The sequence below is a fragment of the Ictalurus furcatus genome, chromosome 14 (assembly GCF_023375685.1).
Source record: "Ictalurus furcatus strain D&B chromosome 14, Billie_1.0, whole genome shotgun sequence".
Lineage (NCBI taxonomy): Eukaryota > Metazoa > Chordata > Actinopteri > Siluriformes > Ictaluridae > Ictalurus > Ictalurus furcatus.
In genome coordinates, this window is record NC_071268.1 from 16,882,223 (window position 1) to 16,909,175 (window position 26,953).

The 26,953-nt window shown below is 38.7% G+C and overlaps 1 protein-coding gene across 1 annotated transcript; it reads right to left on the reverse strand.

Moving 5' to 3' along the window:
* Positions 1–541: 541 nt before the first annotated feature.
* LOC128618251 (growth arrest-specific protein 2) lies at positions 542–26,827 on the reverse strand. Its single transcript, XM_053641781.1, has 8 exons — positions 26,665–26,827; positions 21,584–21,751; positions 19,408–19,532; positions 12,761–12,902; positions 8,682–8,745; positions 8,423–8,585; positions 8,170–8,277; positions 542–2,443 (listed from the first exon to the last, which is right to left on the reverse strand). Exons 2-8 carry the CDS (start codon positions 21,729–21,731, stop codon positions 2,234–2,236), a joined length of 960 nt encoding a protein of 319 aa, XP_053497756.1. The 5' UTR covers positions 21,732–21,751; positions 26,665–26,827; the 3' UTR covers positions 542–2,233.
* Positions 26,828–26,953: the final 126 nt, after the last annotated feature.

Here is a 26,953-nt window from a genome sequence, read left to right on the forward strand (position 1 = left end):
TGAACACCTTTGGGATGAACTGGAATGCCGACTGAGTTCCAGGCCTCCTCATCCGACATCAGTGCACGACCTCTCTAATGCTCTTGTAGCTGAATAGGCAAATCCTCACACCCACACTCCGTAATCTAGGCTAAAGCCTTCCCAGAAGAGTGAAGATTATTATAAAAGCAAAGGATTGGAATATATCTTGCATGGGATGTTCAAGAAGCACGTATTAGTGTTATGGTCAGGTGTCCACAAACTTTTGGCCATATAATGTACCTCATAAATTGGGCCTGGGATGGTCATCTAATCCCAGTGTCTCATTGGCATTACTGCTAAACATTTGGTGGCTGAAGTGTAGACTTTCATCAGGAAACTGCTTTATTTTTATTCAATCTCAAAAATTAAATACATTTAAACATTTATTTAATTGGCTTACAGTCTTCCAGGATTCAATGCATTATCTAACTGTGATGAGAAAAAATTGTAGCAAAGTTGAATTTATGTATAAAAAATTTTTTGTATATAAAATAGATAAATGTAATTATCAAAAAAGTACTGACAATGGGAACCATGTAATCAAGTACTGTAACAAAAGTACATGCATTTCATTACTTTCCACCCTTGCGCTCCATACAGACTTTGGCATGTTCTACCCATGTCATGGGTTTCCCCTGCATTTTCTGGTTTCCTCTTACCTCCCAAAAAGCATGCCGGTTGGTGGATTGGTTGCTCTAACTTGCCCCTATGCATGTGAATATTCCTTTGTTCCTTTTGTGTGTAGTTCTAATAAAAACTACTATTGCATACCTTTAAATTAATCTCAGTACTGCAAGAACAACACTACATGAAATCATGGACTTTATTTAGTGCAAGATCACTATCTTAATATTGAAATATTGAGAACACACGTTTGCCTCGCACCTCCAGGGTTGGGGGCTTGAATCCTGCCTCCACACTGTGTGCACGGAGTTTGCATGTTCTCCCCATGCTTTGGAGGTTTACTCTGGGTACTCTAGTTTAAGTCTAAAGACATGCATTGTAGGCTGATGAGCATTTCCAAATTGTCCGTAGTGTGTGAATGTGTGTGTGATTGTGCTCTGCAATGGATTGGCACCTCGTCCAGGGTGTCCCCTGCATTGTGCCCCGAGTTCCTTAGGATAAGCTCCAGGCTCCCCTGTGACCCTGTGTAGGATATGCGGTACAGAAAATGGATGGATGTATGGATATTTTTTGTTAATTGAAATATGAAAAAGTTTCAACCAGACGAGGTCGCTGTAGGACTGCTTTGCAACTGGTGCCTATTCTTGGGATGAGCTTCAACCTATCAAGCTTCAATGGGAAGGAATGTGAGTGTGGCCAGAATAGATTATGGTACACAAAGTGCTTCTAGAAACATCAGTTACTTTAATTTAATGGATAAAATCCCAGAAACGCTTGCTGATTTATTTCACTCCAGACACACATCAGATTCTATTAACAGCTCATATGTTTGACTGGTCTTGCACAGAGGAAAGGTGATTACATTTACATTATATCTGGTCTTACAATAAAAAAAAAATCATCATCTAAAAGTGTTTAATAAAATCCTAGAAAAATTCAAGAGAAAACAACATTGCTTAATATTGAGATACGATATAATACCGCAAATATATACATTAAGAAGTTATGACATGACATGTCTGCCATTTTGCGAGGAAAAAAAAAGTAAATGTATATACATCACTCAACTTGAAGAAATAGTTATGCAGAAATCTAAACTAATGAAAGTAAAAGAAGTAGAACAAAAAGAAATCACCATAATCTACACTACATATATCAGTTGTAATCCCATCTTTGTCTCACCAAATTGCATTCTGAGATGTCAAAAATAATATACAAATAAAAATCTTATGATTTTTTTCCAGTCCCTCTCCCCTTAACCCCAACAGTCTGTGTTTCAGCCCTGCTGTACTGTTCAGACACAGTGTGTCAAATTAGCTAAATTAGCTATTTTAATAAAAGCAGTCTATGTAGTGATAACAATCTGCAAGAAAAATAAAGCCCGGAAATAAAGTTTGAGATTGCCATTGCTTAGTCCAGAGTATATTTTACCCTGGGATTTTGCATCAGATATAAATGACTGGATCCCAATGGTTTGAACCTCACATGATGGATGCTAGAGGTAACTAATGCCAGCTAACAGCTATACTTTACATAAGTGAAATGAATTTCACCTCAAAGCCTATTCTTCATCTGTCACCGGCCTTTATTACTTCTTACTTCTGTAGTGGGCCGCCACCACCAGGTAGCTGTCAGGGGTTAGATCCTTGATGCTAGGGGACTTGATGGAGATGGGTGACACTTTGCCTTCTACTCTGGAAATCTGAAGCATACGGCAGGGGTCATGCTTCAGCAGGTAACTCTCAAATGTCTCCCAGCCGCCACCTACTCGCACCATCACGTGTTTATTGTGCAGCATCTATTAAAAAGGAAAGATCACTGAGAAAATGCTTAAAGCTTTTAAATACTGTTTAAAGACACATTATAGGCTGTATGGGCTCCAGTCTAGCATCTCACTATATCACACAGTTATTTAAAAAAAAATGTATCCTTCATCATGCCAATTACATCATGAAAATCACGTGCCTTCATGTTACACGTTATGTAAGTGAGTGATGTGGGCATGGTTACTAGCAATACACACTATAAAATGTAATATTCATACTATATATTGCAGTTCATGCTCATAATCTAAACAGCACATGAGCCACCCTGCTAAAAAAAACAAAAACAAAAAAACCCCAGCTTAGTCTGACCAGCTTCCAGCTGCCAAAACACAGGCCTTGCTGGTCAAGCTGGTAGACCAGCATTACCAGGTGGTAAATGCTGATTGAAAAGAAACAGTTTATGAATTACACAATTATTATTATTATTATTATTATTATTATTATTGTTATTGTTGTTGTTGTTGTCAGTTTTCAGCTCGTCAGAATAAGCCTGTACAGTGGTAAAAAGGTGTCAAGCGGCTGCATCACAAAAAAGCAAATGCTACTTTGCAATCCAGTAAAGTCAGAGGTCATTATCATTTCCTAATTTTCTGCCTGTCTGAAACTTACAAGCACAAAATAAAGCAATTGTCATTTTGAGGTTGTAGCCCTGTCCAGGCTGTGTTCCTATTCTTTTTTGTCTTGTTGCATCAGATTAGTGTAGACACACCATCTTCTTACTTCATACTGGCCTATTCATTATGCTGTTGTCATTTCTATATAACATATGTACTATCAATTTTAAGGGGACCTCAAATTTTTCATAGCCCAGAGCCACAAAACAGTCATCTTACTGAACCATGTAACTGTTGTACACTAGAATTACTCCAAATCTCTCTATAATTTTTGATCCATAAAGCATCATGATACTGAGGCTATTAAACAAGAAACTTCAAACACCGAGACCTTCATCCTTTCAATGTGTACACAGTCAATCTCTGAAATTACTTTTCTTCTCTCAACACCTCCACTCACTTCTTCACACCCCGATTTTGGCTTTTGCCACCTGATGCAGCCCAAGGCACATTCTCAAGACTGGATGCCATGGCAATCTCACCTTGAATCCAATAAGGCAGACAGTGAATAAAAGAAAGACTTCTCACTTACTGGTTCTAATCCTTTGGGGCCCTAAGCCTCTCATTTACTCACCTATCATAAACTGCCAGTATACACAGCAAATGATAAAAAAAAAAGGAACACAGGTCAGGAGCGGGACACATTTGTATGAAACGACCTATCAAATAAATTCAATTTTATTTGTATGTTATTGTAACAAAAATCAATATTTACAGAATTCAGGATCCTTAATGAAAAGTCAGAGGTGACAGTGGCAAGAAAAAAATATGATGATATGAGAAGAAACATTGGGAGGAATCAGACTTAAAAGTTAAATTAGCCTTTTTTTTATTTATTTTTTTTTTATTGTTTACGCTCCTTTATACGATACATTTAATGAATTCATTTATCTTCAATAACCACTTTATCCTGGTCAGGGATGTGGCAGATCCAGAGCACAGTGCTCCCCAGTGGACCCTGGGAACACTGGACACAAAGCAGGAATACACCCTGGAAGGGACACTAGTTCATTGCAGGGCATAACACACATTCACGATCTTTCTGTTCTGAATCCCTGCATTTCAGTATCATTAAATAGTTTAATGAATTACTAATCCAAAGGCACAGTTATTAAGCACATTATTTACTCACATAAGATTTACAATAAAACTGTGGAAGGTCAAAAATACTCAGCAATAATTTCCTCTATTCCATGAGCATACAAGTGCAAACAGCCACTGATCGACCCGATTAAACTTTTATAAAGGGCAAAAAAATGACAAGCTATCACTTTTGCCCTCTGGTATAGCTGTCCCTTTGAAATAAGGCGCTGACCCAGCAAAACACAAGCTACAGAACAGCTACAACTTACCAAAAGTGAAAGCCGGAGGGAAATAGGAAAAAAACAAACAAGAGTGCCAATATGAAGGAGCAAAGCAACATAGAGCCTATTTTCAATACACTGAAATGTGTTTATACTGCCCCGGGGTGGTATAATAACATAAAACATTCATAAGGTGCTTAATGCGAAGAGGGAGAGAGGCGGCCATGATGGCTCCAGTGAGGAAGAGCCCTAAGGCTCTGCCTTCACCAACTTAATAGGCTTTGGGTGGAGAGACAAAGTCTCATTCACATTTTAAAGCACACAAGCAGAGAGAAGGCCCCAGTGTTGAAGAGCTCTAACACACACACACACACACACACACACACAGTCAGCAGAGTGAAATGTTAAGGTTATCAGTGAAGGTCAGTTCTCTCAATATCAGTATTTTTCATGTCTAAACTCAAGCAAACGTTACAGATTACCATGAATTATTTTTTTGTCTGAGAGGTACCTAAAGTCATGTGTGTTTACTCCATTCCCTTTACTCATGACTCATCCAACTTCTCAGCCCAGCTATTCACCAAGGTTTGAATTTGAATTGCTGTCTACAACAGTAAATGTAACAAGGGAAGAAAAAACAACTGCAGATAGACCGACATCCTACATAACCTCTCGCGGAGATTTATACATTCTGTCCTTCAGTGGGAGCCGTTCAAAGAATTTGGCTTTCAATTGCTATTAGAATTATCTGAATAGGTGATGGCCCATGTTGCTGCTATGCTTTTGTTTAAAAGCAATAGAATGCAAGCGGGAGTGTATTATTGCACAAAACATCAGCTGTCATTTGGTAGCAGACACTCAAGGTCGTTTTTTTATCAAATTACATGACCTTGGTTTCTAAGCAGCACAAAAGCTGAGTGGAAGAAAGAATCTCACATTTAGAAATGGTTATGTATTCTATGAATTTTTATGGAGGAGGGAATTTCTAAACATAAATGAGATATGGGTTTGAACATGGAATTTGTACTTTTAAAAAAACCAAACAGAAAACAGAATTGTATCCTTCAAAGATAAACAAATCTAATAAAATAAAAAGCAGACATGGGTTAGTTTCCGTATGATCTATAGTTGGTATGGAAATGGCGAATGGCAGTAAGAGAGTGTGTGGTGTACGAAATTATTTTTTTAAATTTAACTCTTACACAAATCAAAATGGGGAAAACACACCAAATGAAAAGTGCCTCACACCTCTGGGGTAGGGGTTCGAATCCCGCCTCTGCCCTGTGTGTTCGGAGTTTGCATGTTCTCCCTGTGCTTCAGGGTTTCTCCTGAGTACCCCAGTTTCCTCCCCCAGTCCAAAGACATGCACTGTAGGCCGACTGGCATCTCTAAATTGTCCATAGTGTGTGAATGTATAAGTAATTTGAATGAAAGTATCTGACTAATGAATAAATGTTATGTGAAATATAATTGTCACACTCCTAATTTAAATATCAATCAAATTGGTTTCTGTGCACATTCAACACACTAATCTTACACTGATCTAAGGAGATCTGAGTAGATTGTTGAGTAGATGTCTGAGCAGTTACTTGAGATAAATGTGTGAGACGCACTCATTATAAATACACCAGGAAGGAGAGAGAGTGTCTAAAACTGGCTTCCTGCAGAAATGTTACTGTTAGATGACTCTTTTTAAATATCGCTGCATCTTAACATTTTGTTATGTTTAGTACTTAATCACCACTTCAAAACCCCTTCAAGTACAAATATGCCACATACTTGAGTCCAGTGCAGTCAGTACTGACACACTTGTCACTATCTCACCACCACTTCATTAAAGATTTATGGAGCCAATTTGCCTGCTCTGAAGCCTGGCCAAACTTCTTCCCTCTCATCTCTGCTCCACTTGGCCATCATCATTCTGGCTATTACTGTCAAACTAGGAGTGAGGAGAATATTGTGAGAAAGCTAACACCTACACATAGAGGATATTCTGTAACTAAATCATCCACTCTCTCCAGGGTGTGAGGGCTGGCCTTTTGGAATAATGTGCTCTGGACAGATAGAGTTGTTTGGCCACAGTAACAGCAGACATGTTTGGCGCTGACCAAAGACAGTTTTTTGGAGAAGTACCTCATACCAACTGTGAAGCACTATGGTGGAAATGTTATGGTTTGGGGTTGCTTCGCTGCCTCAGGGTCTGGACAGCTTGCACTCACTGATTCAACTAAGAATTCCACATCATATCAAAGAGTGCTTGAAGATAATGTAAGGACATCTGTCCGAAAGTTGAAGTTGAACAGAAAGTGGACCTTTCAAACAGGATAATGATCCTAAGCACAATAGAAAATCCACCAAGGAATGGTCAAATTGTGCGGATTTGTATACAATTTGCCAATTTGCCTGCTCTGAAGCCTGGCCAATATTCTTCCCTCTCATCTCTGCTCCACTTGGCCATCATTACTCTGGCTATTACTGTTAAACTAGGAGTGAGGAGAGTATTGAGAGAAAGCAAACACCTACACACAGAGGATATTCTGTAACTAAATCATCCACTCTCTCCAGGGTGTGAGGGCTGGTTTTGTGTTGCCAGGTAACAGAGTTCCTATGGGTACCAGGCCATACCTCACTAATCTCAATTAGTCTGGAGACAGCATATGTGTTGTTGTGGGATGCTCCTTGTGTACATTTCTAAGATCAGTGCTTCTTAAACTGAGGTCTGTGAACCAGTAAAATGAGGTTAGGGATGAACAGCTGACTTGAAATGACTTTATTATCCTGATATCGATCATGATAACTCATAATAAGTTCTAAATTGCTCACTGAATATTCCAAATTGTTTACATAGTGCTTGATTGCTCATTTCAATTTCCACAGGGTATCCGGTTGAAGGGTTTGCATTGGGACTGAGATCCAGACAAAGAAAACGTGGCATTAGTGGGAGGTTTTTACTTTTGTGTGAGCAGGAGATCATATGTCAAGCTCAAGGGACAAAGAAACACCATGTTCATTAACATGAAAATACAGCTTTCATACAGTCATCCTTAGTAACTGCATGATCAGAGTGGTGGTGGTTTAAATTAGCTTACTAGTTTGTTTATATTTTGGGACAAAGCACCAACTAAATTTGTTACAAAGGCACAAACAAACTAAAAAATAACTGCACAAGCAGTATTGAAAACAGTCCAGAACACATAAACTGTATAGATTAGACCAATTATGCATTCATGTAGATAAGGTTGAGAAACTGTCTGAGCCTAAATTCAAACACCATGCTAAGAGTGCTGGCATTTCTACCAGTGTTTCCAGGAACATAATGCTACAGTTAATTAAAACGTCTAGTTTAGGCCAGGCCCACTTTGAGTTTAAACCCAATACAGAAATGGATATTTGGAGCACAGCTACACATACAGATAGTGGCCCTGCATTACACCCCTAGTGTACATGTAGATAAAAGAGAGAGACTGACAGTCTAAGAATGACAGTCATATAGATATTTTGGAATTTTAAAGTTCTATTGGGGTTTTTTTCATCACTGTATATATATATACATTTACATACATGTATATACATGTATGTTTCACACCAAAAGACTGTAAAAAAAAAAAAGGAAAAAAAAAGAAAAAAAGTGAAGTATCTACTTTGACCTTATTGCGGGTCAAAACATCATGACTCAATATCTTAAAACTGATCGTCAGACAGTACCTTCTAACTCCAAGGTCTCCATATAACAGAAGGAACTCATATAGTATGTACATACAGTATATAGAGTATACCCACCCGAATGAAGAGTATCTTCTCTCCAACACGATAACGGCCCTGTGACTGACGCTCGACACAGAACTTATTAGGGCACTTACAGGGAGGCTCCTCAGAAATGTGCCTTACCTGAGCAAACATCAATTTCAATTATAGATCTAAAGTATTTAGGCAATTTGTACAGCAAACAAACAATCCATGTATAATATATGATAATTAAAGTGTCCATACTGTATATTCCAGTGTAATAGCTGGAGCTATATGTCATACTTACAGCATCATCCAGGAGCTGGCCGGTGCTTTTCTTGCAGGAGGAGCATTTCTTAAAGGAAGTGCCCTGAGTGGGAGAGACGGGAGAGGAAGGCGGCTCTGGAGCCTTCTCTTCCATCTCGATCTCATTCTCCAGCTTAATTAACCCAGGTGGTTCGACCTTATACCTGACATACAAAGATCCATCCATCAAATGGCACTCAGATGAATTATGAGGCAGAGCAAATGGTATGAAAATGTGTTACTCAGTATATTCCACCTACCTAGCCGCTATCCTCCCCAGTTCCAGCAGACACAAGCAGACCTCACGTGGCTGTTTGTGCAAGACTGGAGGCCAGACAATAGAAACCAAAAATCACAAATCTTTCAACATTTATCCAGGTATTTCAAAGATGCCCAAACATTATGCATAACATAATAACAGCACAACAATGCAGAAATGTGATGGTGAGAAGCTGATGAATGAAAAAAAAAGTATGTACATTATGGTGCTGAAAATGCACACTGTTGGACAGATTTAAAGGAGCACATGTCAGTGACTACATTTACATGCACATCAAATTCCATTTATGGTCTATATTCAGGTTGCAGCCATATTCCAGATACAATGGTTATATGCATACAGGTATCAGAATATTCCTGTATATATGGTTGTTGTAAGTGTGCCTGAGTTGCCACTCCTAAATTACTAGCCTACAGCTAAGCATCCGTTAGCACCCACAATTCCTTGTGAACTGAGCATGCGCATATAGCTCCTTTCAGTGGATTTTCTGAATGAGGTGATGACATGCAACACGTTTCAGATTAAAACAGGTATATTCCAGCAGTGGGAATCAGAATATTGTCTTAATCTAAATCGGGATTGAATCCAATTCTGAATCTGAATCAGATTGCGGCATTTACGTGACTCAATACTAAATGACTATGTTTACCTGAACATCAATATTCCAATATTAATCGTAATTTGGCAATATTCGAATTAGTATTGAATGTAAATGCCGCAATCCGATTGCCCGATCCAAATCCACTGAAAGGAGATATATGCGCATATTCAGTCTGCAAGGAATTGTGGGTTCTAACAGATGCTTAGCTGTATGCTAGGTATTTAGGAATGGCAACTCAGGCATACTTACAACAACCACGTATACAGGAATATTCCGATGCCTGTATGCATATAAACATCACATTCAGAATATGGCTAAAATGTTGTTGGAAAGTTTACATCCTAGGAAAAGTTCCCAGAAATAAAATGTTCAGAAACTGCCGTGCAGTTTGTGCAAATTGAAATTTTCAGGTAGGCGTCAAAGCTAATACTTCTATGTATGCTAGTAGAAAATCCAGCCTGTTATGTGGCAATATTGCTTCAGAAGTTGCATAAACATTTGACATTTATAACCCTACAAAAACACCTGCTCATAGAGTACACATCTGTTTGTTGTTAAATGCTTCATGCCTCATTAGTCAAGATTCATTCGCATGACAGAGTAATGATCAGGTGATTCAGTACAACATGCAGTAAACACATAATGAGCTTCAATTCAACTCCAAACTATAGTGCACCCCACCTGATTTGAATGGCAGCTCCATGCATGCATTCATCTACCTCAGCAGAAAATAAAGTAGGAGGAAAGAAGCAAAAATGAATAAAAGTTTAAACGTCTAAAATGACATAGTCAGATCTATATGCATCTTTTCTAATATTAAGCCAGTTGGCTGGAATGAAACCCTAAGCGAGCCTTTACTTGAACAATGGCCCAAGACCAAAACCAAAAAGACAAAAACCCAGCACATAAAAGCTCATTTCACGCACGTGTAATCAACTTCACTGATCTGAGGGTCCAGAGAGATTCAATCATTTAGACCATTTTATACTGAAGTAGGAAGGATGAAAGCAGCCAAGTAGTCACATTATAAAAATACAAAGCTCTGTTCGCAAAAATACAAGGTCTTATACATACACATACAAAACAAAGAATTGACTGTGTAACTGCAATGTGTAGGGGAAAAAACTGTGTTCATTTAGAGGAATCAGTTTCATTTTCCTGCCCTACTTTCCTTACCTCACCTCATATCATGCTTTCTTCCTTTCTTTCTTTCTTTCTTTCTCTATTTCTGTTATTAAGTTCTCCAGTCGTCTTGAACATACAGTATGTACAAAACCTGAATAAAGAGAAAATCTGGTTTAATTTTTATTGTCTTCCAAGGTAACTAGAGTTTATAGCAGTTTAGAGAAAACAGAGGGGGAGAGAGACAGAGAGAGAGAGAGAGAGAGAGAGCGAGGGGAACCGAGAGAGAGTGAGACAAGCTCAGAGAGTCTAGCATGATACAATTAGGTCCATTCACCATCCTAGACAGTAAGGAGAGGAGGTTGGAAAAGAGGAGACACTTCTTTCTCTTGTTCTATCATATCCACTGCCAGCCACAGTCTGCTGCTCAGAAAAGCCCCAAGGTGAGGACACTTAGAAGCACAAGGATTTCCTCTGTGCCAAAACCAAGTAATTGTACACAATGTAACTGCTCTATGTAACCTCTCAGTCAGATTCCACTGCTATGTTTAGGAGTTGTATGTGACCTGCTGGTGAAGTGTGATCATCAGTAATGGGACCATTTGGTCAACAAGAAAGATAAAACCATTTCAGCCAGAAACAATTTGGTTTCAAGTAGAGATGCACCGATGTCTCTTGTGTGGAATGACGACAAAACTGCAGTTTGTAAGCTCTGTAAGTTCTGCACTGCTAAAATTTTACACCGGACGTAAACAGCAGTGAAGCAGGAGTTTCGGCGTCTAATTTTTTTTTTTTTGGTCGCGCTACCCGTGCTGAATTAAAGCGCCAGTACAATGCTGAAAGATTTAAACGAAGATGAGTTGACAAAAAAGTATATATTGCTCAGAAAAATATATTTGTAGAGTAGGGTGTCTCATATCCAGTTAAGGTTAATATGTAAAAAAGTTTATATTATATTTTACCAGTTTGATGTCAATGATGAAGTAGAAATGCCTTTGTTTGTGGTGAGTGAATGTGAGACTAACAGGAGGTTTTTTTAGGATTCAGTCAATGTTAAAATGAATTAATAACATTCAATAAGTTAAGAAATCTTACTTTAATCTTCAGAATTTAGTTCATGTGTTTATGTTAAATTGAGTAATGTGTTTTCTGTTTATGAGACCAGTTACTGTGAAACAACTTGTTGAAATGGAGAGAATAGTTTTTATTTGCATTTCTTTCAGAATTGTGGAATTAATTATTATTAATTTAAAAGTAGGCATAAAAGGCAGAACTATCGGTATCGGCCGATATCACTCTGAATAATCAGTTATTGGTATCGGCTGAGAAATTTAGTATCGGTGCATCTCTATGTTTCAAGGAGTCCAATGCGGAACAAAAAGAAATAACGTTTGGTGTCACTGGAAAGCTCATTTCCTCTAGCGTCATGACAGCTGGTCTTAATACGGTCATTTCCTTTCTTGAGATCATGCAGAAACTATAGGCTGATCTAAACCAGGAGACAGAATGTCATTGGCTAAGGAAGTTTAAAGTTCATTTCTGGCGTTGCGAATCGCCACAATGTGTCACATGACGCGCTCCTCTAGCTTACAAGAGAGACATCAATACAGTAAAACGGGATGCGGAAAACACCGAAATTTCGTGCAAAAGCATAAGAAAAGAATGTAAGCAGCTATAAGTAAAAAATTTACATTTAAAAAAAAGACTGCTTGCGAGAACAAGAAATCAAGCATTAGTGCATAAAGGCATAGTGATCTAATTTTTTTATTTTTACATTATTTAATTGTGTAAATATATTGTTTGTCTGTTTTGTTTTATGTATTTTTTTCAGCTGAATTATTTTCAAGGAAATTCAATGTTAAAAATACAATAAAAAGTTTTTAAAAAAAGTTCAATAAATGCATGATGTTTCCAAAGTCAGTGAGTAATCGTGTTTAATAATCATGATCTCAATATTGACCAAAATAATCGTGATTATGATTTTTTCCTTAATCAAGCAACCATATTGGAAAGACTTAAACAATAATACAAAGTCAAAGCTGCTGGATACGATTCAGTGTGAATTTTTCATCTCACACATCATATGTCATCATGAACACATCATCCCACAACATTAGACATAGAAGAAGGTCTGGCTACTATTAAATCTAGCACTGAGCCAGATACATCATAAGAGGAGATGTAAGATGTCACCAAGCTGCAGCCTACAGTATCCTCTGTTGCATCAAAATAAGAAAGAAAGAGCAAAACTCTAGAGCAAGCAAAAAAGGCTGATCCTGAGCTACAGTACCTAAACCACAAATGTGTCAAATTTAATCTAAGGAAAAGTTACTCACCCAGTCCCTCAGACTCAAACAAGCAGGTCTCCCCAACGCCCACCTCTCTACACCATGACAGGAAATTGGCTGTGTTGTCTCGAGCAAAAAAAGAGCCAGACGGGGCACTTGCTCTACATGGGATCCTCCGATTAGGGATTGGCTGAAATACATAAACTTTCAGTCATAGGTTTGATCACTCAGAAACGCTTTCCCATCGAAAGAAAAGAAAAATCAGTTAAGTGAACGGTTGTAAACAATAAATTTGATTTAACAGGAAATACTAAAACATGCACAATAACAAAAATATCTATGTGGAACAATTTGTTTACTATATTGAACCTGTCCACACATGCAACCCTTCCAACATTATTTATGGGCATTTTTACATTAGACAAATAATTTACCCAAAATCTTTACCTTTAACTGTCTTTAGATTTTTGAGTGTATATAGTTAATTTTAAATAGGTTGACCATCTGAATACTCAGAATTCCTCCTTTCCCAATTCTCTCATATTAGACCATTAGACCTGTTTTCCTCTTCCCTGTCCTCCTCCATTTTTTCTTCCTTTTGACTTTCTCTCTCTCTTTCTCTCTTTTCTCACACACTTTAGCTATTTAGGTGTCTAACCCTGCTGCCTGAGCTATACTTTTTCAGGGTCTAATCACTGACCAGTGTCTGATCTCTTTCCCACCATCCACAGCTCTGGTTACACAGCCAGAGATCATGACTACTCTCTATTCAGTGATCAATACTGAACCTAACAGAAACAGAAAGGGAAACAGGGGGCTTGACAAGAAGATTGCCAGGAACTGGGAGTATAATGTCATTTAACACACACATCCTCACCCACAATCAGATTTATGTAGCATATGCCTGCCTATAGGATATGTGTGTCTGGGTCTGAGATAGGTACAGTGAGGCCATGCAGAAAGAATGCAGTCTACAATGGATCAGATTTTTCTCTGGATTTTCCAGAAGTTTCTCCTGCTCCGCCACAGACTCCTACAACCACACCAGCATGCAAATCCAGCAATTTTTTCTATAAAATATTCAACAAATAAATTTTCACCAGCTCAATTTTTTTTATTAATTTTACTATGGAAATTATTGGCACCTTTCAAGAGGCAACTACTTACTTTTCCTCTAGCAAAACATCATACTCTATGCTTCCTTTAATTAAAAACTAGGCAATTATTGATACCCTTAAATAATATTTATATTTAAAAAATACTGTCCACAAACTTCTTTGTCATCCACAACTATAAGATAAGATCATATCTGTTTAAGTTCTTGTCCTGTCCAACTGGTATAAAAATGAAAAAAAGTTAGATGCAGAAGTTAGAAATTAGATGCATAAATACTGCCTCTCTGTACAGCGAGGAGGTTGGCTAAAATAAAAATCCAAAAATCAGAGATTCAGAACCGCACAGTTTAGTAAATGTTACAAGAGCAGACATTCTCGCGATACAACGTGAGCTGGAAGCACTGCACTGTTTACAACAGAGGAAGCGGGATACATTACACAAATTGAGTCACATAAAACAATCTTTGCAACAAAGATGTTTGCAGATTTCGACACAGAGGAGGACTTGCATTTTTTTTGTCTGCTCTCACGTCAACACAACACGTATGCATCGTGGTTCTCTCATGAACGTGCGTCATGAGATCTATGAGGAACTGAAGATATTTCTGAATTAAGACTTAATTTTAGGGATTTTTTGTACACACAAAGCATTTGTATCGTGTCATAAAATTGGGATTAAACCACTGGAGTCATGTGGAGTACTTTTACAATACGTTTATAAACTTTTTGGAGCTTGAAAGGTTTGGTTAATGGAGGGACAGAAATCCCAGGTTTCATTAAAAATGTCTTGGTGTTCCGAAAATAAACAAAAGTCTTATGGGATTGGAACGAAATGAGGGTGAGTAACTGATGACAGAATTTTCATTTTTAGGTAAAGTATCCCTTTAAATCCTATGTGCCTCTCTCAGGAGACTATGGCTATGACTCTACAGATGGGTTTTCACCAAGATAATCGCCTCAAACTTGCATCAGAATCAGCATCAGAAATGGTCACAATTTCAGACAAATTCAGCATTTTGTAATAGCTATGTCTGGGTTTAAACCTGCTAAAACCCTGTGTTTTGAATTGAGGAGGGACATGTACATACAGAAACATAAGAATATAAAATCGTTTGAAATGTTCAGAATGGAGGGGTGGTCCAAGATCCTTCTACAAGTTTCTCCAATCTTGTTAGACATGACAGGAAGAGACTCAGTGCTGTTCTTTTCTTTACCAAATATAAATTTTATAAATATAAATTTTAATCCTCCCAGCTAGAGTTTATACATTGACAATATTGATGTGCTTATTTTTATGCACCAATTTCACAGTTGTGGAAAACCTGCTTATATGGAGTACTTTTCATGTGCTGGCACCATAATAGTATTACAGTACAAAAACATATAGCCAGTCCCTTCTATACTACATATACCTTCTGCCTGATAATATTCCTGTTTCAACTACATAAATCTTAATTAAAATGAGGCACAGAGGTCTTTGAGCACGTTAAAAACTTTAAGTACAGCATTTATACATAATAAACAGGTAAGGAGCCAGGGATCAGGACAAGAGGAATACTATATTGTGCTGATAAATAGACAAGGACTTCTAACGTTCTGTTGTCACATAGATGCGGAGAACAGAGCATCAATGTCTAGAGATGTTTCCCTCTCATTTTGTCTATTTTCAATAGAAGAACATCATTTGAGCTTTGAGTACAGGATGACACCTGATACTGATCTGATACTGGCATCGCTGTTAATAAGTGAACTGACTCTGCAAGCTTCTATTGCTCAGTTATAAATATATCAGGGACACAATGGTATAAGACAGCTGGTGTCTTATTTTCTGTGATGGGCCAATCAAAATGACATGTTCATGGCCTAAAATACATCGGTGGATCAGATAGGGAAATGGATTAACAATCCAATACTAGATTGGATTTAGTATTTCAGACTAGTACCGAGCCAGATACCAATAATTAGTGCCAGATTTATATATCCCCTTGGTGTCCAGTGACTTTAAACACAAAAAATGGTTTTCCTATTAAGCTCAATTGAAAGTAAAATACAAAGCTTTCCTAAGCTTAGAAAACTTATGTAACATGCACCTCACTGTGTGAGTCCAGTCCCACTTCTTCTTGTATCACACAAATTCAAAAAAAAAATTTTTTAATAAAAACCCAGATTCAGCTACTCCCAGCTTGTAAATTTGGTCTCTCATTCTCCCGTGATATGCATAATCAATAGACTCCAGTATTCTAGCTCTCGTTTCTTTCTCATTCTCTCCCTCAGGAGTCATGACCTCAAATATTTCCATACACATGTGCCTCTCTTTCTCCCTCTCTCTCAGACTTTTTTCTGTGGGAAGCAGCAAGCATTCCCAGCAAGCACTAGCTCATTCTCTCTGTCCCCTATACATACACACATATATATATATATATATATATATATATATATATATATATATATATATATATATATATATATATATATATATCTGTGTGTGTGTGTGTGTGTGTGTGTGTGTGTGTATAGTATCTCACAAAAGTGAGTACACCCCTCACATTTATGTAAATATTTGATTATATCTTTTCATGTGACAACACTGAAGAAATGACACTTTGCTACAATGTAAAGTAGTGAGTGTACAGCTTGTGTAACAGTGTAAATGTACTGTTCCCTCAAAATAACTCAACACACAGCCATTAATGTCTAAACCACTGGCAACAAAAGTGAGTACACCCCTAAGTGAAAATGTCCAAATTGGGCCCAAAGTGTCAATATTTTGTGTGGCCACCATTATTTTCCAGCACTTCCTTAACCTTCTTGGGCATGGAGTTCACCAGAGCTTCACAGGTTGCCACTGGAGTCCTCTTCCACTCCTCCATGACGACATCACGGAGCTGGTGGATGTTAGAGATCTTGTGCTCTTCCACCTTCTGTTTGAGGATGCCCCACAGATGCTCAATAGGGTTTAGGTCTGATCATACTGATCATGCTCTGCTTCAGTATGTCACAGTACATGTTGACATTCATCGTTTCCTCAATGAACTGTAGCTCCCCAGTGCCGGCAGCACTCATGCAGCCCCAGACCATGACACTCCCACCACCATGCTTGACTGTAGGCAAGACACACTTCTCTTTGTACTCCTCACCTGGTTGCCGCCACACACGCTTGACACCATCTGAACCAAATAAGTTTATCTTGGTCTCATCAGACCACAGGACATGGTTCCAGTAATCCATGTCTTTAGTCTGCTTGTCTTCAGCAAACTGTTTGCGGGCTTTCTTGTGCATCATCTTTAGAAGAGGCTTCCTTCTGGGACGACAGCCATGCAGACCAATTTGATGCAGTGTGCGGCGTATGGTCTGAGCACTGTCAGGCTGACCCCCCACCCCTTCAACCTCTGCAGCAATGCTGGCAGCACTCATACGTCTATTTCCCAAAGACAACCTCTGGATATGACACTGAGCATGTGCACTCAACTTCTTTGGTCGACCATGGCGAGGCCTGTTCTGAGTGGAACCTGTCCTGTTAAGCCGCGGTATGGTCTTGGCCAATGTGCTGCAGCTCAGTGTCAGGGTCTTGGCAGTCTTCTTATAGCCTAGGCCATCTTTATGTAGAGCAACAATTCTTTTTTCCAGATCCACAGAGAGTTCTTTGCCATGAGGTGCCATGTTGAACTTCCAGTGACCAGTATGAGGGAGTGTGAGAGCAATGACACCAAATTTAACACAGCTGCTCCCCATTCACATCTGAGACCTTGTAACACTAACAAGTCACATGACACCGGGGAGGAAAAATGGCTAATTGGGCCCAATTTGGACATTTTCACTTAGGGGTGTACTCACTTTTGTTGCCAGCGGTTTAGACATTAATGGCTGTGTGTTGAGTTATTTTGAGGGGACAGCAAATTTACACTGTTACACAAGCTGTACACTCACTACTTTACATTGTAGCAAAGTGTCATTTCTTCAGTGTTGTCACATGAAAAGCTATAATCAAATATTTACAAAAATGTGAGGGGTGTGCTCACTTTTGTGAGATACTGTATATATAATTAACTACCAGGGAGGTAATATGTCTTTGTACGGATTTGTTCTTCAACACTGTCTAAATATTAATGGTTAAATACATGAATTCATGTAATGCTTTTGTTATTATATTGAGTGATGCATCATACCAGTCTGAAAAAATAATATTTTCCTTCAATGGTCTCTTGATTGTCAGCTTTAAGGTCATATGCTTGAACCTCCATCAAGTTATGGTCTCGAACCTAATTCTGTCCCACAGAAATCTCAACCTTATGTTAGGCACATACCAGTGTGTTAAGCTATTAAAGTTTCCTGTAAAATAAATCACCGTTAATACACTATACCTGGATAAAGCTTTTTAAACACAGAGTGCAAATGATATAGTAGTGTGTAGTAATGACCTGCACAATGTAGTTTCTCTGTTCTGCTATTCTGAAGAGGCTCTATTATTTAAACTGTAGGGAGTCATAACCAGCAAAAAGGACCATTGTGAAGCCTCTGAAGAAAATGGGCTTCAGCCAACAAAAGCAGAAATATTTCCTTAATTTACCACCAAAAATCTACGGCCCTTAATGCGTTTCCCATCTGGGGGGAATTCTGGGGAAAAAGTTAACGACTCCTTGATATCGTTAGCCGGCTCTGTATAAATCAGCACGCTCAGCATTTTTCCGAAGTTCACCATCCCACAATGGCGAGTTTTGAGGAGGAGATGGCAAATATCCACAGTTCCAGACAAAAGTCTTTGTGTGAGAGAGCAACGTCCAGCTATGTCCAGATTTTGCTGACACACATCAGCCACCTGAAAGTGATACACTGGAATCAGCCCTGTCCTGTCAACACGTAAGATCATCCAAGACATGCCGTAATTCCAACAATATTCAGTGCTCTATGATTCACAGAACACATTGCTAGACAGTATGCTGACATGTGATCAGCTGCAATTCTGTAAGGGGTCACTATAACACTATAAAATACTATAAACTAATAAGCAAGTTGGCAAAGTTTTGAAGCGTGAATATTCAGTGTCACAATACTGTTAGCTTATGAAATGAATGTAGAAAACTCCCTTGAAAAAAGTACAGAATTATTGTATTCACTCCAAGGTTTATTCGTAAATGCATACTGCTGTTCCATTAGCACACTCCAATTGTTCCATTAGCACACGAGAGCCGCTTGATTCTGTAAATATCTGCAAAAGAAATTCTACTTGATTTAACAGTGATGATAAAAATGCTGATGTCATTTGGCTAATAAGTCAGTGTTTTGTCTGCTTCAGGTTCCCCTGGAGCTGAAGATAGAGAATATGAATGCTAATCAGAAAGGCATGTGATTTTCTGATCTGGAATTTGGAGGCCAGGAATTGTGGAGACATCAGCAGTCACTGATTTTTTCCATTTTCAGTGTGCATTCTTTATTCATTTATTTATTTTGCAGCAGATCAGAGAAACCCGAGAAAAATGATTTTTTTTTAAAAATATGTGTGTCTATTGTATGAAGATTAAATGTGATGTCTTCGCTGTGTTGTATTTAAATAAACAGAGGTGAATGATAGAGAGAAAGTACCTTGCCAGGTGGTGACAGTTCTCCACAGTTTTGCCTAAATTTCTCCTGCAGAGTCTCAGCCAGCTGACACAACAGGAAGCCATTATCTAATCTGTCCATGAAACTCTCTGCTGTGATTTCAACACCTGGGAAAAAAGGACACAGAAGAAGGCGGGAATATAAACAATCAGAAAACAAAACCTCAGAAAGATGCCTGCTTTCATGTTTTTGTGCATGGTTTAAGTATTTTTTTTAAAATGTTATCAAACAGAAAGTTAAATAAATCCCCAATTTATGAAGTGATCTATGTGCAGGTCAGGAGTTATTTAAGTGTGAAAATTAGTGGAGTATTGAGCCAGTAGCTGAAGTTAACTGATAAAAACTTGTTTCAGTGTGGGACAAACAGCACAAACAGCAGTGGTGATGGCTCAACAGAAAACAGCTAGTTGTCTTTTTGCATAGTAGCCCAGATAACACACACACATATGCTCACAGATACTATACTGATCAACATGTGGCTGCTGGTTTTGACTGGCTTCCAGAAAATCATTCCTTCTCAGTTAGATCACCCTGAAATAGGAGGTAGTGGCAGGGGGTTCTGTGGAAAGAGTATATTTTTTTCATCTATTTTTTTGTGTCTAAAACAGAGGGGTGCAGTAGTGGTAGAGGGGGGTTTGATGCTTTAATGAGTTCCAAATGTGGTAAGTAAAGAACGGGGAGCAGAAAGAGACATTGAGAGTTTATAAAATACCCTCCCTTTTCATGCCCGCCCTCATGCTTTCTCCATACAGTAACGCAAAATAAACTCTATACCATGCCTTGAAACGAATTCCAGCCTAAAGCTAGATTTTCTATTCCAATCATGAACCTGACACATTTAAATCAAACTAAGTACTCTATAACAATTGAACTCTAATTAAATTTTACTGCAAATCACACGTAATTCCCAGAAATAGCAGCACCGTGACAGTGTAAATAAATGCCACTAGAGCTGGGACATAGACAGGAAATCTGCCTTCTCTGCACAGCAGCTCCTACTGAGTGGCCGCATGCTCTTCAGCTGTGCTCGTACATCACACTACTTACACACATCTGTAGATAGATATCTGCTTTCACATCACATTAGAGGCAGCTACACACCACTAATGAATGCAAAGGTTCAAGATGAGTGCAGTGAGGAGAGTGTGGTTTGCTGTGGTGCTCGTGTGGTCCACCGTAACTGCTCTTCTCCGGCAGCTCCAGGCAGAAAAGCAGCACCGCTCCTGCCTCTGCTGGCTTTACACAACCTGCCTATTGCCAGACATTCCACTGACGTTCCACTCCACACACACACCTGCGCCAGAATCATGACACACCACCATTCTTCTCGTAATATCTGTGCAATGCTTCTGAATCACTACTGGTCTTGAGTGCAAACAAAATAAGCAATACAATGCTGCAGAATGTGTGGAAATGTGTGGAAAGAATACAAGAGCAAATTGGCACAATAGTACAATATGCAATTCAGTCATTCTTCTTTAGTAACTGTGTTATCATGGTCATGGTTGTGGTGGATCTAGAGCCTATGTGAATTGAGAATACAACCCGGATAGAACGCCAATCCATTACACCTTGCGCACACACACACACACACGTTCACAACAAGGGGCAATTTAGAGTAGCCAATCCACCTACCAGCATGTGTTTAGGAGGTGGAAGGAAACCAGAGAACACAGAGGAAATCCTTGACACAACTAGAACAAGTGAAACTCCATACAGACAGTTAGCCGAGCTGTGAGTCAGCAACGTTACCCATTGCACCACTGTGCTGCCCAGAATATGTTATAGAATCAGTAACATAAAATGTTTACACTATACACCTAAATGATTATATGACCCTGACTAAGGTAAACACTGCAACAGGACATGCTGTAAGCAATGCAAATCATGTGACTTCCTGCATAACTATGGGACAGGAGCCGTATTGCTACTTTAGTAATGCACATTACATAACAAAATACACATTAGATACCATGACGAAGGACATCTGACTTAAATATATTGTCTTCTTCCAGTCCTGTTTTTTTTTTCCCTTAAATGCTGGGTAATATGCTTTTCATCAGTCTTGACATAGGTTTATGCAAATCACAACCCACACGAGCTAAAATTAAGACACTCACTGTGACCAACACATCGGAGAATAATGTTCCCTACTTACCCAGCATGCTGGTGAGCCAGAGAGCCAGGTCCTCCTTCATAGGCAGCAGGCTGGCTTCATGTCTGCTGGCCAGCCACAGACTGTACTGCTGTAGGTCAGTGAGGCCTGGGCCAAATGGGTGCTGCTTAGGACTCAGAGAGCTGCACATACTTGCCCTTCTTCACTGGCCTAAAAAGAGAAAACAGAATGAAGGCTGTAAGAGATGGAGAAATAAGGATAAGGAGGGTGAAGAAAAGAAAAAACACAATGACAGAGAGATTCACTGTAAGGTACCATTGGTATTTTGCTAGCATTAGCAAAGAACAAAGATGTCTCATTCTATAGTCTATGTATAATGATTCTTTTTTTCCCCATTTTCTCCACAAATTATGACAGCTACCAACCAACTAACATGAAAGCTAACGTGAAAGCTAACATGGTTTCTCTAAGACAAGCAAGTCAACCGCATCTTTTTGAACTGCTGCACATGTTTCATCACAGGGTAGCATAACACACTCGGATCTGCACTCTCCCGTGTGCATGAGCTCACAGATGCCTGAGACTGGCTAGTGCCACTCTGATTGACAGGGGAGAAACAGTAATAACATCCCTCACACCCAGAGAGCATGGCCAACTTTGCTCCCTTGGCTTTCGGCCATGGATGACTGTGGCATCGTTAGGATTCAAACTCACCATCTCCCAGCTATAGCACAAATGGTTTTCTGTTGCTCCACTCAGGAACCAAGATTCTATATTCTTGTCTCATTTCATGTTAATTTCTCCCCAGGGGATTTACATAGGCTATTGAATCACAATCATTTTCCAAAAAAGTACATATATTTGATTCAGAGTCTTTAGACGTCTGATTGGCTTCAATCTTTAGACTACTCAGAGTGGTATCAGATGTGGAAAGAAGCCACCTACACAAACAGAGCCTGTCCAGGGAGATTCAGATGTCAAAGGTAAAGTCTAGTTTCCACAGAGTTTCACAGATTTTACCAAGATAAAGGGCTTCAGTTAATCATTTCACTTTCTCATGGCAATCACTAAGGCTTTCTTTCTTCTGACCATCCTCTCACTCCTCTTTCATCATAGGCCCAGCCTCTTTACAAAGTTCTCTCATCATTTTCCAGGTTTAGTCTCATCTCTTTTTACAAAAGGGTCATTTTGTGATCAGAATCCAACAATGCTTACTTTGAAGGAAAGTAAAGCTCTCTGCAAACTTAAATGTCCCTCAGACAGTAACACATCTGTGTGAAGAACACTAACAGGAATATATGCTCTGACAACATTTCAAAGTAAGTTGTGACTTACTCAGTCCATTCAGATTTATCCCTCTGTCTTAAGATCCTACAGGATATTTTGGAAGATGATGACCTCCAAATATGTGTTTTTGCTCATTATGTTTTCCTCACTGGAACAGATATTCCCATATCATTGCTTCTCTTTCCATTTGGCAGATGTTTTGTACTAAGCAAATTATAGTAGAAACAGTATAGAATACACTTCTGAGATTTGAACTTACAATCTTCTGATAACTTATTTCAAACCTTAACCACAGAGCTACCACTGTCCCAAATAAATACATTTGCAGAACTCCCAACATGGAGCACAAACCTACAATCCTAAGACTTCACTATTAAACCTTTAGCAATCAATAGCTGTCACTTACTAACTTTAGCTTATTGTAGACTATTGTAGACTTATTGTAGACATGCATGTAGCTGTTTTTAATGTATCTTTCTTCATTAGTGTACTTTAGTTATTTGGACAACCTACCTAATATAACGTGCCTAATAGTGAATTTTGAGTCTGCCATGTTAAAACCTCATACCTAAGTCTAAGGAGACTTTGATTGAAGCAGACTGTAACAAGTTAAAACTTCACATGTTCAAGATCTCATCAGGAAGAGCGTTTCCTGATAATCAAACCAGAAAATTATGTCCTAGGGACTACTGCATCACCACTGTAAGTATGGCATGGTTCCTTTAGTCCAGCTATTCTATTTATCTGCCGTTCCCTTTGTTTCTTCCTATAACTATCTTAGATTTGCTACCTGTCATTTTGTACATACAAAGTTCTGCAATAATTGTCGCTACTGAGTCCTGAAATAGCCAGATGGTTTGGTTAAAAGCTTTCACTAAATGAATAAGTGTAAAGGCAAATGTGAATATAAGTGTGATGTCTTGTGTTTCTCTTCGTGCACCAACAATGATCACATGGCACAAAGCAGAAAGAAATAAACTGAAATGGCCTACATCGCTATTTGCTTTTCTGTGTATAAAGAACAGTATGTGCTTTGCTATTCTTCATCACTGGTGTGGATTACAGTTAAATCTAAAGACTTGGGGCATAGGGCTTTCTTATTCACCAGCCTCTCTTGACTCCTGCTACACAGTATCTCTTTCATACAGGTAATCATAGAGAAGAAACAGGGAAATAGATCCAAAACGTCTCTCCAAGGGCAACAGAGCTTTATAACTGAAAGGCTGTACAGTCTGTGCAATGCCAGGTTCAATTCTGTTCTGGCACACAGGTGTGACTCCCGAACACATAAATCCATGGGCTTTCGTATTGTTGTCTGCAGCAAGCCATTTAACACCATCACAAAGTGGTGACAGTCAGAGCAAGTTCTTCTCCCTTAGTGAGCTGCTTACACTGACAAGACAAATGAAACTTTGGTAAGAAATATTGTTCTTTACAGCAGCAGCTAACAGATTGGAATGCCCAACATTTACATAATTTCTTTCTGACACTGATGACCAAGTAGCCCATGTGGTCTAAATTACAATACCATCACCTTCTTTTTAAATAAACAAAACTAAGGCAGTACCACCTTTTCTCATTAATAAAGTGCCATACCTACTCGAATGATATCATGTACAATATCATAAATGCAAACACTGATAACATGGCAGACTTATTATTATGACTACATCCTCTGCATCTTTGTTTACACTGATAAACAGACTGCAGGAAGGTTTTACAAAACAGATATCTAACCACCTTAAGCAAACAGAAAACTACCAACTTGTCAGTTAGCATAAATAAAAAGAAGCCTTTATTTGTTACATATACATTACAGCTAAATTATTTTCTTTACATATCCCAGCTTGTTAGGAAATTGGGGGTCAGAGCACAGGGTCAGTCATGATTAAGGGCCTTGCTCAAGGTTCCAACAGCAGCAGCCTGGTGGTGCTGGGGTTTGAACCTCTGACTGCCTGCTCAGTAAGCCAGAGCCTTATCCATTAAGCCCCCACTATCACAAATGACTATTACCTATGTCCAGCCATTACAGTTACCTCTCCTTTAAACCTAGTCTGTTGGTATAACGCCTCAGAGCATGACATAGCTGAAACACATGCTAAATTCCACACCAGGGGTGTTCATGGAATGGTGTATCCAGATATAAACCAACTGAACCATAGGAAAGCCCTTTACACACTGCACACAGAGTCAGAGTCAGAAGTAGATGAGGGGAAAGGTCAGTGTGTGCAGTGGGGGTCTGTAATAAGGAACGTAAACTTAAAGCAAATAATCTATGCCATTAAACAACATTAAGCATGAACATTTTTAATATAAATAGCCAACTTTTTCTCTTTTTATACACATACAGAGTAATTGTATGTATAACAATCATGCCAATGGCACTGAAGTATCAGAAGATCACCCTGTACTGTACACCTATAGTCTATGACCTTTAACCTGTGATGCTGAGCTTGACAAACAAAGCCTCTCATTCAAAAGAGAGCTGTTTCAGTTACATGAGCTGAATGCTGTGTCATTCCCAATGGAACAAAACCTGACATCTTTTTCCTTCTGCTGTCCTGACTGCCCTTTACAGTCCACCTAAAACCAAAATGAAACAGTGATTTGTTTATATGTATAAATAGTTTATAGCCTATTTGCACAGATACCTATTGGACTATTTTTTTTATCGTCCCTGGTAGGCATAAATAGTGGGCATTTGTCTTGTGTATAAGACAAATTATTATAAGGCAAATTGTTTGTTTCTTTATGACTACTTTGACCATTCCCTCTTGCATTCAGAAGAAGTCTTTACAGAATCAAATATATCCTGGAACTCTTGCTAAATTGCTTTAGAAAACTCAGAGGCTACCACTTTGTTCTGCAGAGAAAGCGAGAGCGAGAGAGAGCGAGAGATTGACTGACTGATTGAAGCTAAGTTCTATTTTCTATGCAGATTTCATACAGGTCAGACAGATCAGTGTTCAACATTTGGAAAGATGTGTATTCGGATACTGACAGTGCCTAAGCATTACTTGACTACCTGCTGTAGGGCAGAAGTGAACAGATTGACTTTAATTATACTTTGACAGAAGTTTCTGTCTTTAATGTGGTTGTTAAAATTACAATAACTACTTAATCGCTCATATGAAAGAAAAATGTGAAACTGTCTGCTGTCTTTAAAAGAAACAAGTCAAATAAAAGTAAAATATTTTGTTCTTAGTACAGCATGTGTGCATGACATTGCGTCTCCTCAGTTTTTACAACAGCTTTAATGTTTTAAAGCTGTTGGGTTCATACTCTCTCTATAGCTGCGGCTATTTTTTGCCCTCTTATAAAGAAACCACACGTGTGACACAGGATACGTTAGACAGACAGTGATAAAGTTCCAAAATGCTTTCCCTCCCTTTCCCGATATATAGTCACTGCAATATTCAACAAAATTCACTTCACCCTCCAGTCAGTTGGTTACACAGCCGTCTGTTATTGCTCTCAACTACAGAATGTAGAAAAGAAATTAAATGGTGGTGTAGAGAGATGAGGAATCCAAATCTAACTTTTGAGGCACAAATTAATAGATGAAAATCATTTAATTGGTTTTTAAAACTTTAAGTAGCACCATGAATCTATTGCTCCTGGAGAATATCACGTTGTTTGTTATCTATCACCTTTTTATTTATGCTTCCCCGATTTCAGTATCAAAGGAATGCAAATCAATAAAATGCACTAAAAATAAATATAATATTACATCAGTGTTGTGCAAGAGCCACTTTCAGTTGAGAATGCATGGGAAAATAGCGTTTCTCCTAGTTTATCCCTCCAGTTACTCCAACTCTTTTGGCATTTTGACTCACCTTTGTTAATGCAATGCTCTGGGAAAGCTGTGGCCTGATTGTTTCTATCCGTGTGGCAATGTTCATGCTTTCTCAGCTCTGCTCGGTGGCCTCGTTTCCCCGCTTCCAGTCTTCCTCGCGCCCCGCTCTGCCATCGCACAACTCCCTGCGCCGAGCGCTGCAACCGGGACACCAAGTCCACACGAATCGATCTTAAAAACCGACTCTTTGATTCAAACGAATCGACTCTCCAGCGTGAAGAGTGGAATGTTTCTCCAAAACTGTCTCTGTTTCTATTTGAATCATGTTC